The sequence below is a fragment of the Talpa europaea genome, assembly GCF_964194135.1.
Source record: "Talpa europaea genome assembly, chromosome: 4".
Taxonomy (NCBI): domain Eukaryota; kingdom Metazoa; phylum Chordata; class Mammalia; order Eulipotyphla; family Talpidae; genus Talpa; species Talpa europaea.
The window spans coordinates 116,694,501-116,707,038 of record NC_140070.1 but is presented as its reverse complement, the minus strand read 5'-3'; the positions used below and the strand labels follow the sequence as shown (position 1 = coordinate 116,707,038).

General features: G+C 42.2%; 1 protein-coding gene across 4 annotated transcripts in view; it reads right to left on the bottom strand.

Annotated features, from left to right (window-relative positions):
• Nucleotides 1-3,182: 3,182 nt before the first annotated feature.
• The window catches only part of PARL (presenilin associated rhomboid like), a gene marked incomplete at its 5' end in the record, with an annotated part of 32,112 nt that continues 22,756 nt past the window's right edge, over nt 3,183-12,538 (bottom strand). The window contains 6 exons of one of the 4 annotated variants that reach the window (XM_084231810.1): nt 3,183-3,412; nt 7,378-7,475; nt 7,603-7,704; nt 9,549-9,619; nt 10,583-10,732; nt 11,473-11,568. In XM_084231810.1, coding sequence (XP_084087936.1) covers nt 3,298-3,412; nt 7,378-7,475; nt 7,603-7,704; nt 9,549-9,619; nt 10,583-10,732; nt 11,473-11,568 — 632 coding nt within the window. In that variant the 3' untranslated portion in view covers nt 3,183-3,297. The remainder of the gene's footprint in view (nt 3,413-7,377; nt 7,476-7,602; nt 7,705-9,548; nt 9,620-10,582; nt 10,733-11,472; nt 11,569-12,538) is intronic. The other 3 variants (XM_084231811.1, XM_084231812.1, XM_084231813.1) reach the window with 3 other exon arrangements.

The following is a 12,538-nucleotide window of genomic DNA, read 5'->3' as shown; positions in this document are numbered from 1 at the left end:
CGCCGCCCCCTGGCTTGGGGGTGGCCGTCCCGGAGGGGGGGCTGGGGACAGTCCTGAGGCTCGCGGCTGGAGGGGGCACCGAGAGCCGGGGCTGGAGGGGCGCAGAAGCGGGAGTGCCCAGGCGGGGAGGGGGGAGGGTTGGAGCCGCCTAGAGGGATTCACAAGTGTCCAACTTGAAGAATATTTTATTAATTGAATCCAAAGTTCCCTGAATGCTCTTATAAACCGGTTCTGGCTTCGAGAGGCCGAGGGCCGGGCGAGGAGAATTCCTGGCTGATCGCTCTCAGCACCCAGGCGCAGGGGTTGTGCCAGGCTGCACCGCAGGGGCTCGCGCGCACCCGGGGGCACAGAGGGGAGGTGCAGTGATGAGGGGGTCAAAAGGATCCCCGAGAACACGTGTTAGAATCTGACTGCGAGTCACAGACTCTCTGCCTTTACTGTGCTAAATTTGTGATAACCAATCCAGTTTTCGTTGAGAATTGGCATTATCTTTCAATCGACTTTCCCCTAATTTTAAAATTTCCAGTTTTAAAGCATGACCACAAAGGCTTTAAAAAGTCACTTGGTGTGTGTGTGGGGGGAATTCAGTTAGCTTTAGAAAGGTGCTACAAATCTTTGGCCACTGTGCTATGCAAGTCCCCCGGCCTCTGTGCATGCATTTGCATTCACTGCAGAGCAAAGCCTGGTTAATCATCCAGGGAAAGGTCAGTTTAGTGCATGACAAAGCATCAGCAACAACTTCCTGGTTACTGTCAAAAAGCTCCCTGAATACTTGACAAATGTGTTTGGTGTGCTTTGCAGATCAATTACTAATAATGCTATTGAGACAGCATTAATTATCCAGCGCTCAGTATCAAGCACATTCTTGGCCTCTCCCATCTGCATTTCAGAGGACTGCAGCACAGCTCCCGCCAGTGAGAATCCAGATTCCTCTCCCAAACCATTGCCTGTCTTAGCCTGAAGCCAGAGTCACAGCCCCGCACCCACAAAGAATCCCTGATTACATACCTCTGAGGTACCTTTGTGAACACACCCTGAACCAGGGTCCTGTACCCAGAAAATATGATGACTAAAATATCCTGCAGAAAACAAAATGCAGTTCTTGGTTTTACTTCAAACAACAAAGAAGTAAAACCTCCCTATGTGCTTGGACATTGCTGGCACGGAGCTGTGAGCTGGAATCGGGAACAGCAGGAAGTAGGAGGCAGACTGCCCACCTGTAGTGAAGGAGGGTGGCTGGGATGGGGAAGGGTACACCAGAGGCAGCAGAGGCTGGACCATGGGGGGCTTTAGTGGCACCACTAAGGAGATTGAAGTTTTCCTAGGCAGCAGCAGAGAATGACTGGTGTTTATAGCACTCTGTGGCCATAAAGAGACATTTTAGAGATCAGCTGGAGAAGAGTCTCACAGACCAGGTTAGAGATGAGGGACTGAAGTAAAGCAGGCACTGGGAGCAGAGAGGAGCTGGATTGTATAAATAAGCCAGGAGTGACATTTGGGGGGCTTACACAGTACCTAAAACCATGCCTAGCATGCCAAAGACACATTTACTAGGTACTGAGATATTCAGTGAGTGCCATGTTCAGAAGACTTCTTCTTGAAGGTAACAAGCCCCAAGTGCACTCACTCAAGAAGTGTATATAGAATGAGACAAAACTGCAACTAGGGTGTGCATTCCAGGGGACCCCACACTTAAGCAGTGGAGATGCACAGCCTGAGAGGCACATGAGCCTGGCAGAGTATTGTGGGGTGATCTGTGTCAGCAGAGAAGTGGAGATGACCAGGTACAATATCCCAGTGGGCAAAGGAGGGAGAACAACCACACAGGCTGACACTAAGGCTTGGGCTTCCAGAGCTGGGTGGTCTCTGACCTTCAAGGTCCCTCCAGAAAACACTACACTCTTCAAAGTCTCCAGCATCAAGGGGTATTATGAACAAGGAAATGCTTTGGGGATTTGACCTTCTAAATTTTCCTTCCCTAACCACCCCAAAGCAGGCAGAGAAATGTGTCTTCATCTGTTTTCCTGGCCTGCCCACGGTAAGACATGAATTTCATTTTGGACTCCATATGGACGTCCATGTGATCTCAGCCTCCCATCTCTGCAAAACACTTCTTGCCGCATCTGTATGTCACAGGATTAGCATTAGTATTCAGAAATGTGAAAACACATCAGCGTGACCTTGGGCAGCACATGCTCGTGCTCTCTCTCTTTCTCTCTCTCTCTCACACACACACACACACACACACCCCTGCCTGCCCTAGATCCTTACTGGCAAAATGAGGGCTGGCTCAAAAAATTCTCTCCCCAAAAGAAAAAAAAAAAATCCTCTCCTATAAATGACAGTTTAGAATAGAATCCTCTGCCTGTAATAACTGGTACTTCACAGTAGGAAAATCTGGTTTGGTGGAAAAAGGAACTGCCAGATCCTGGACAGTCCCTGTGGGCCGGGCACAGGGTGAGGGGGCGAGGCTCCCGCTCCCTTCCCTAGAGCTGATGCTCAGTGCCCGCGCCGCCCAGCCAGGGCCTCCCCAGTGCAGAGGCTTGAGATTTTGCAAAAACTTTTGAAATGACCAAAAGACTAAAATCTCTTCTGGAAATCCTTTCAAGAAAAACTTAACTCTCAATTATGTTTCCTAGAATTTCAACTACAAGGTTAAGAAGTGGGCGGCGCCCTGACGCTGGCCACTGTCTGTTTCAGCAAGACGCTTCGATTCCTAAGATGCAGTTAGGCTCAGACTCCAGTCTGAATTTATCCAAGAAACTTCCTTCTGACTCTTAATTTAGCTACAATTTTAACCTAGAAAGCAAATCCTAAAAATAGCTTGTTGTATATGCCACTCACTGCCAGAAAACATTACCTTTCTTGGGAAAATTTAGAAAATACCGCAGTTGTTATTTCAGGCCATGCCAGAGAGGAGATGTTCTCAGCGTTTATCTGTCAGCGGAGGAAAGCCGGGGGTGGGCAAGTCAGTAAAAGGAGCAGAGACGCGCGAGCCACCGCACAACACAAGCAGGTCTCTCCCCATGGGCCCTGCCCTGGCTCCCGGCTCGGACCGTGTAGGCGTAACCGCAGCAAGGTGCTCTTCAAAAGAAGATGCACACCCTTTGTTTACAAACTAGAGATATAAACCTTTATTTCACAACTTTGTCATAATTCACTTTCGAGAAAGACGTGCAGGGGAGACTGGGTGCTGGCTATCTTCCAGGCAGGAGCGAAGATGAGGTCGCTCCGGGGCTGAGGCTTCCGGGGTTTCAGGCCGCGCGAAGCAGATGCGCAGGTGCTGACCAACTCCAGTTACTTAGAGCCGCCACCTCCTTTTTTGGGGCCATTCGTTCTCATTTCATGCCAAATTTTCACTAGAGGCTCCCTGTTCTTCCAGATGAGTTCATGACCATAAGTAATATACCATCTGGGGGAAAGAAAAACAAACCAACATTCAAACAGTATGACATACAAATTGGAGTGCTGTGGTGAAATCAGGTTGACATTTTAAAAATGGAATGCCACTGCCAATTACTATCTACCTTATTATAATAGCTGGCTAACTGATTTAATGTAACTCAATGATTTACAGAGTACGGCTTACCTCTCACATACATAGTATGTAAAGGGACAAAGTCAGATGGGTCGGCCTGTGAACGCTGACAGGTGTGGGTACTTCACACACGCTACACTTTTGACTCACATTGGTTACCCCAGACTTGAAGAACCCAAGTCTGAGAGGAAGTCATTTGCCTGAGGTGCTAACAGCTTCTAAGTGGTCAATTAAGGACTCACGAGTCTGAGTGATGCTATACTCTGACTCCTTTTACTAAGGATAAGAAATGTCAGCATGAGAGACTACTGAGGATGGCTATCATAGCTTAAATGCCATTTGTCATCTCTTGCAGGGCTATACCAAGGTGGTCTGCTGATCCCAAGCTCTGCCCGCCCTTTAAAATACAGCTCAAATCCCCACCTTCCTGTTAAAAACGGCCTAAAAGTTACCAGCAGTAATGAGGTGAGGAAGCTGAATCACTGAGAGATTTATAACTTAACTTGCTCAGCGTGCACAACTAGGAATTGCCAGAACAGAGACTAGAACCCAAATCTGATCCCAAAGCCTGTACTCTGAGCAGCAACCACAGGCAAGGAAAAGAGCGAGCACAAATGAGAGCAGCCCACAGGTCCCAGCTACTGAGGCCGGGTGCTCTACTCAAAGGGCCGCACAGACCCCAAGGAGAACTCAGAGAAGGCACCTACCTCCCCCTTCCAGGGCTGGCGGAAGGCTGGGAGGGTTTCTGGAGGAGGTAGGGGTGATTTGGAATGTCTGTTAATCAAAGTTTTTATTATTGAAACCTTTATTTTGGCCCTGATTGTTCCCAAACAGATTTCATGTTCCCTGAGGCAGAGACCATATTTTGTTGATCTTTGCATCTCCCAGACACCTAACTAAAAAAACCCAAAACACGAAACGAACAAACAAAAAAATCACTGCTCTATCTGGCTCCAATTCACATAAGAATAGCAGTTTAGTGTTTTAACATATTTAATGTTCTTAACGTGTGTTTTTCTATAATAAAGGGCTTGAATTATACCTGAATCTAAATATTCACCACAGTTAATCTATATATGTATACAGTTAAATTGTAGTCAAAATCAGTCACCTTTAAAATTTTAAAAGTTAAAGAAAAATCAGTAAATTTATAGAAAATGGCTTTTTAAAAACACGCAAATTCATAGGCATCTAACAAAATTCTTTTGAGTTAAATTCTCTGGTGAACTTAGAACAAGAGATTCAAATGCAATTGTAAAACTCTCACAAGAAATGAATCACTTGTTGGGAACTGCCCATTAATAAAGAGACTCTGAAATAAGCTGATTTAAAAGATCTGGGGAGACACTCTATTTTACAGGTACACTGTTCTGAGTATACTCATCAGTCCAAATGTAACTGGTCATTGGGCTAAATTAAAATTAGAACACTTCAAAGTGACCACTTCTGAGGTATTGTTTTGCTGCTGCAGCAGCCGCACAGTTAGTGCTCTGTCTGCAACTCCAGGGCTCATGTGAGCTCTGTGACCTTGGACAAGTTCCCTTCTTTTAAACAGTTTCCTTTGTGTAAAAGTATTAAATTTTAAGAGGACTTTAAGAGTATTAAATTAGTCCAGAAAGTGCAAACTTTCAGTTGAAAGAGAGTAAGTGCCAGGAAGGCGCTGTACAGCTGGTGATCATAACAATACTGTATCACACACTTGAAAGTTATGAGTAAATCTTAAAAGATTTCATCACGAGAATAAAAACTGTAGCTGTGCGGTGATGGATGCTGCCTAGACTTGTGGTGATCCTTCACAACCACAGATCATTATGCCAAACACCTAAGATGAATACAATGTCATGTTGTCAGTTAGACAGCAAATAAATCAAATCCTTAGAAGAATATTACAAGGGACAGAAGCAGGGGCAGCCCTTAGCTTAGTTAGGCACAGAGAAAATATCCAGTGTATGTTTACGTTAGTTACAAACATTGTCACAGGCCAGCATGAAGACTGTACGGCTTGGTTGAGGATATTAAGTCAAGGATATGTGCAGTAGGACACCAGTGGGAGCTTTACCATCAGCAAAAACTAAAAAAATAAAAGTTCAGATTACTAAATCTATATTAAAGATGTTAGAAAAGATGAAGTCTGGGCTTGACTGCGATCTAGAATAAAGGAAAAATAGCTGAAATCAGAAATAGCAAAGAGAAATGATACCTGTTAGATCCTAAACTTCAAAATTCATTTGATCCAATTATTTTCAAAATGGAAAAAGGTCATCTAACTATAGTTCAGAAGAATAAAATCCCGCTGGGGAGAAGACCCTTTATACTTGGAAGGAGCCAGATAAATTTAGAGTTCATAAAACAGAACCCCTTTTCGTAAGTCTTTGTGTTTCTCATACTGTAATATCAGGTCAGTTTCTACTATTTATAATGTGCTGCTGTTAAAGCTAGAACTCACATATGCTATTCTTTAATCATCACCGAAAATTATAAAAGGCATAATGGCATTTAGTTCCACCGCCTACTGGGCAAAACTGCTCCATTTAGAATAGATTTTTCTACCTTTTTTTTAAAATTAAGAAACTTAAGTTTTCATTGTCATTAAACAAAGCAAAAACCAAGTGAGGGCAAAGGCAACATCTATGGAAGAAGAAACAAGTCATCACGGGACCTAGCACGTCAGAGGAGTGAAAACTCTGCTGAAGGGACGCTGTGGTCAGCTGGGCTCTAGGCGTCCTGAGGACGTGCCATGACAGAACTGCAAGGGCACTGAACAACCACAATGCAGCTAGTTATACTCAATATAGTGTGACGGGGGCAGGAAGGGCTTTGGATGTGGGTTTAAATCTCTGCTCTAGCAGCTTTTCTGCCCACCTGCGACTATGCAGGTGCCTCTCTTTTTCTCTCTCCTTTTCCTAATAAACCTGTCCTTTTAAAATGTAAAAAAAAAAATCTCTGTTCTGCTACTTAAGAGCTGTTTGAGCTGGGAAAGATCATTTCCTATCAGTAATCAGAGGTGATGATAGTATAACGTAAGATCATTGCCTGTGTGGGCCTACCTGGAGGTGCAAGGGGTTGAGACACAACCTACGGGGCCTCCCTGGTAGCACAAGGGCTTAGTTAAGACACAACCTATGAAGCCGTCCGCAGCCTCTGCAGTATGAGTTCAATCCCCGGCTGGCCAGGGAGCAACCCACATGGTGCAGTAGACCTCCCCTGTCTCGTCCACTGCTCCCCTTAGCAGTGTACTTCAGTCAATCTGCCTGTTCTGTTCCCCACTCTGTCTCTGGTGAATCCTCTCACCCCCCCACACCTCTGGCCTGTAAAAAAAAGATTATTGGCAGTGTGGCATATAACAGATGTTTGGGAAGTGGTCACTACTGGTTGTTGGCCATACTCTAGTCCCACAGCGAAGATGCACATTCACTGTGCACACTCGCTATGTGCAGGGAACAGCTCCGCCCAACAGCTCTGGTATATCTGCCTGGTGAGTTGGAGGTCAGTGAAGTAGTTGGGTAGAGGACGGCAATAAGGCCTGAAAGGAGGGAAAGAAGGGACAGAACAGATTGGGGTGCTGGGAACCATTTCTAAGAGGGGCTAGGGACCATGTCAGATCAGGTGATGGGGTGACTTGAGGTTAAAGCTAGTCTCTCCCTACAAAAGACCGAAGTAGGGGCAGGGCTGACATCACATGGGGAAACTGAGCAAAGCCTAAAGAAAGCATGCTAAGGTTTCCTCCCCCTCAAAACTCCATTTGCTCCTCCTTCTACCACAGAGCTAACTGCCTTCCTTGGAGGGCAAGGAAGATGACCCCAGAAAGCAGCTTAGCAATGGATTACATTCAAACTTACATTCCAAAGAGAGCTCCCCCGAGATGCGCTGCATGATCAAAAAATTTCCATCCTAGGATCATTCCTGCTGTATCCATGGCGATAATGGCTTTTAGGGCCTGAAAGCCAGCAAAAGAGAACAGAACCGGTACAACTTTGATTCCTCTAGCATTGACATTTCTAATATAAGGGCAAGAATTCGGTCAATACAAAAACATCACCACTGTCCCCAGCATTTCTACTCACATTCCCTGCTGTGAATGTGAACATTGGAAGGAAGATAATGGCGAGCCTCCCATCTGGGATCTTAGTGCAGACAGCTGCAAGGACGGTCATGATCGCGCCCGACTGCAAGTGAACACATGGGGGGAAACGTGAAAAACTCAACATGCAAGTGCTTAGTAATTACAATGTCTAAAGTAGCAGTACTTGCTCCAGAAAGTCTCTGAGCCACAAATTTCTAGGTAAGCACAGAGCTTCCTTTCCAGATTTCTCATTACAAATACCATTATACTAAGTAAATTGTTTTCTTTAGATTTAATCATGGATGAATTAAAGCACTGGGGGATGATAATTTTATCCTGCCATGCCACTTACAAGATACTGATGGTTGAACTTCCTTTTCCACATTTCTTCCTACATGTGCCTTGCTGTAGTAAGCATTCTAAACATACTTGCACTGCCAATCAGAAATAGGTGTGTTATCACCATTTTATATGGGGAAAATAGGGTTCAGAGAGGTAATGTAATACTTCTAGGAATCACAGAGAAGTGGTAGAGCTAAGATTCAAACCCAATCTAATTCCAAATACATGCTGCCATACTCTCTTGGACTTCAGTTTCATACCTGTGAAATATAAGCAACAATTGTCTGAGGGCATATAAAAATGCCCAGATCCTCTTAGCTACTGAGAAAAGTCTCCTCTGTCTCAGAACCCCAAGTCTTCTAGAGCATACTCAACTCTTTCAGTATATACTTCTTATTCATTCTAGTGTTCCTCACTGCCTTCATATAACAGGTGATTAGTTGACAAATAAGGTAGAGAATATGATTTAAAATATATACATTATACCAACACCAAATTTTACACAGAAGACAAGATAGTCCATAAAAACAGGGAGCATTTAAGTTAAGAAAGCATGCTAGTCATAGACAAGATATAGGCAAAAAAATAAAGTATATATAAATCTGAAGAGCACGCAAGTTAGGGGATGATTATTTTACATAAGGATTCTTTTCCAAAATTGAAACTTTTAAGAATTCCTTTCACTAAGAAATTCCCTATTTGAATGCATTTAAGTCCACTAGAATTTAAATATGTAGAACTTGAAGTGTACTTCTTTATTATTATTTTTTAAAGATTTATGTATGCATACAAGAACTGGGGTACAGGCCAGAGGTGTGGGGGGCGGTGAGAGGATTCACCAGAGACAAAGCGGGGAACAGAACAGCAGACTGACTGAAATGTACTGCTGTGGGGAGCAGCGGGCAAGGCACTGAGGTCTGCTGCGCCACGTGGGTTGATCCCTATAGTGCTGAGACTTAACTCCTTGTGCCACCAGGGAGGCCCTGAAGTGTACTCTTTAAAGAAATATTATGTAAAGATTTCCATGTGCCTAGAAATCTGCCATTAAACTCAAAAGAAAACATATTTGCAGTTTTTAAAGTACCCAGAACATAAGTTCCAGAGGGCAGAGATTTTGATCATCTTGCTCACTGGCAGCATCCCCAGTCTCTAGCAGTGTCTAGTAGTCTAGTCTCATAGCAGATGCTAAAATATTGTCTAAATAGGACAGAGTGCCAGATTCAAATGTGTAATTGGTTAGAATTTTCCAATGCTAGTTTAGTCTCTCTGGTTTATGGGGATTGGATACCCACTGTCCTTGACTACTCCCTCTGACAGATAATAATCTGTTCCAGTAAGTATATATAAATAACCCATGGTTGAAAGCTATCATCTAAAATTTACAGAGGTATACAAATGTATAAAATCTAAATTAGACAGTGAGCAGTTAAAAGTACTGATATAATGTTAATTTCCTGGCTTTGGTAATTGTAGCATAGTTTTGTATTTAACAGTAGTGGAGGGTACATGAATGGGAACTCTTTTTGGGCAAGTTTTTTGTACATTTGAAATTATTTCAAATGAAGTAAAAAGTAAATTTAAAATACTTATATTTAAAATACTTACCGCACCAAGTGATGGTCCATATCTTCCTGTGGCGACTTTACATACATAACTGACAAAATTAGAAATAACACCTGAAAAATAAGTCACATTTTAACAATTTTAGTGAGAGGTAAAAATAGTTCCCACGGAGACTGTCAGATTTCTTCCTAGATCACTGTAAGTGTGCAGGCACAGATACTTATCCTACCTATAAATTCAGCAGTATTAGATGAGCAGGCGAGACAGGAGAGGTCTGCTGCACCATGTGGGTATCTCCCTGGCAAGGCCAGGCATCAAACTCATGCTGCAGTGCCTGGCAATAGCTTGACAGTGCTGTCTTTAACCCCTGCACCACCAGGGAGGCCCCCCCTATGTTGTTTTAAATGAATTGGTTTTAGGAATAAATTTTTATGCCTTGTAGTTTTCATTAGGTAAAGCTTGTAAGCAGAGAGTTAAGTAAAATTTGACCAACCATTGCCCACTTAGCAGCCACTAAGAACCTAGAAAAGTACACCACCACTTTCTAGTTGAAATAAGGAAATAACATTTCCAGGCTCATGACCAGGATGGCTCTATGCTAACATTTACACATGCAATAAAGGCTCAAAATAAATTCATTCTCAACAAGCTTATTGGATAGCTCTGATCTAAAGTGTTCTGGAAACGAAACACACCAGAGGGAATGGGGCTGAAGATACAGATAACTGAGACAGCTGGGAAGTCTGGGAACCACTTATATATAAACAGGCAGCCCTGAGCTAAAAAAACCATGCCTCGTGAGATACAAATGATGTTTAAATTCTACACTAAACCTTAACTCTTACCTAACCTGACTAATTCAAAACTAAATAGCCTAAATAATTCATATAAGAGGAAATCAGTTTAATGAGAGGAAGGAAAGACAATGGCTTCACCAAGTCTGTGGTACACTTCTCTTTATACAATTTGAAACACATATGTACTTACTATATATACAGCAAGGCTATAATCACTACCTTTGTCCTTTCTCCAGAGAATGTCTCTATTTTTCAAGGCCCAAGAATAAAGCTTATTACCTGCAGATAAGTACACTGCCATGAACTGTTCTTGACCCAGAATGTTTACTATGCTGGAAGAGAAGCTCCACAAAACATACATGTTTGCTGCCATGTGAAATAAGGAGAAATGACTGAATGTTGACAGCAGCATTGGAGAACAAAGGACCTCTACAAGAGAAAGAAAAAAGGTCTGATCATTGTGAAACACACACCCTGTAAAAATTATCTATTTTAGACTTTTTTCATTATTATTATGAACAAATCAAACATGGAAAACAGAATCAGTTATCAAGTTTACATAAAATGACTTAGAAATTTTTCACAGTGGTAACAAGCTAGCTTATGTATTTTTAAAAGATCTATTTATTTATTTATGCATACAAGAATTGGGGTACAGGCCAGAGGTTTGGGGGGGTGATTAACCAGAGACAGAGTGGGGAACAGAACAGGTAGACTGACTGAAATACACTGCTGAGGAGAGCAGCGGGTGAGACAGGAGAGGTCTGCTGCGCCATGTGAGTTGCTCCCTGGCTGTGGATCAAACTCGTGCTGCAGTGGCTGCGAATAGCTTCATAGGTTGTGCCTTAACCCCTTGCGCCAACAGGGAGGTACAGTAATAAGCTATCTTAAATCTCATTTCTATTAAGTAAATAAACAATAAAATTCTCAGTTCAATGAAAACAAGTTGTTCCTGTGCAAAAGTAGAAAATTTATATATCTACTACATGCAAGGCACATTTAGGCACTATGGCATATCAGTAAGAGATGAGGTCCCTGTTCTCAGGAGCTTTCAGCCTACCCTCTGGATTTTGCTTAAAATTGTTGATAACTCATTTTTCTAGTGGAAAATTAACATACAGCATATTTCTTTCATATTACCTCTATGTCAAAATCCAAGTCAGACTTACTTGACGCTGGATTGGAAGTGAAGTATCTGATCATTGTCCGCTGCAGAGAAGGTACTCTCCATAAACAGAACACAAAGACATTTGCAGCTATGATTCCTACAAAATAAATACCTGTAATTAGGGAAGTAAAAACAAGAACTGAGTCTGATCTAAAGCACACCTGAATACATTCTTCCCACAATTACATAAAGGTACTATGTATATTGGATTGTCGGAAAAGTCATGACATATTTTTGCTTGAAAAACATAGGAAAAATACATCAAAACTTTTCTGACAACCCAGTATCTGGAGGGGAAAGTGAGCAAGGGAGTAAGTAAAATGAATGTTTTTTAAAGTATCAAAATTGCCATGGATGGTAGAATCAAAGAATTCCTGGAAACTTGCAAATGTTCAAGGAATTAACTTCCTTCACTCAGACCCATATTTTTTTTACTTCTTTAGAGCAGTTTACTCTTCTCAATAAGCAATCACATCTACCGTTACTTTTAATGGTGGTTAAAATCAGAGACAGAAGTGTGCGGAATTATGTTCTTTAGCCAAGAGCATGAAAGCTTTACAATCACTTATTTGATAAGTTAGTTATCCACCTATGGATAACTTATGGAAACATCTACTGATCATCTCTGTAGATGGTCAAATGTTTGAGAAAAAGACTTATTTAATAAGAATTCAGGAATAAAGTGCAGTATTTTTGTAACTTATTTTGAAAATGTTTACACATGGGAGTTGAGTTACTGTTTCATTTTTCTGCGAGAGTTGGTATTTTGAGAACTACCATTAAATTGAGTATGTTTGTTTAAAAGTAAAATTAACTAGTCACATTTTATGAAATGTGAACTTAATTAACTGTTATTAAAAACTACAAACTTTTAAAAAATACATTAATATTTTTAATCACTGTAACTCCTTGCACATAATAAACTCTCACCTACTTGTTGAATTAAAGGAAATTAAACCTTCATTCATTCTTCCAATCTTTTTTTTTTTTTTTTGTGGGACCCTTACCAGAGGCCGGGGATTGAACTGGCGCTGCAAAGGCTGCGGGCAGCCTCACAACCCAGCGCT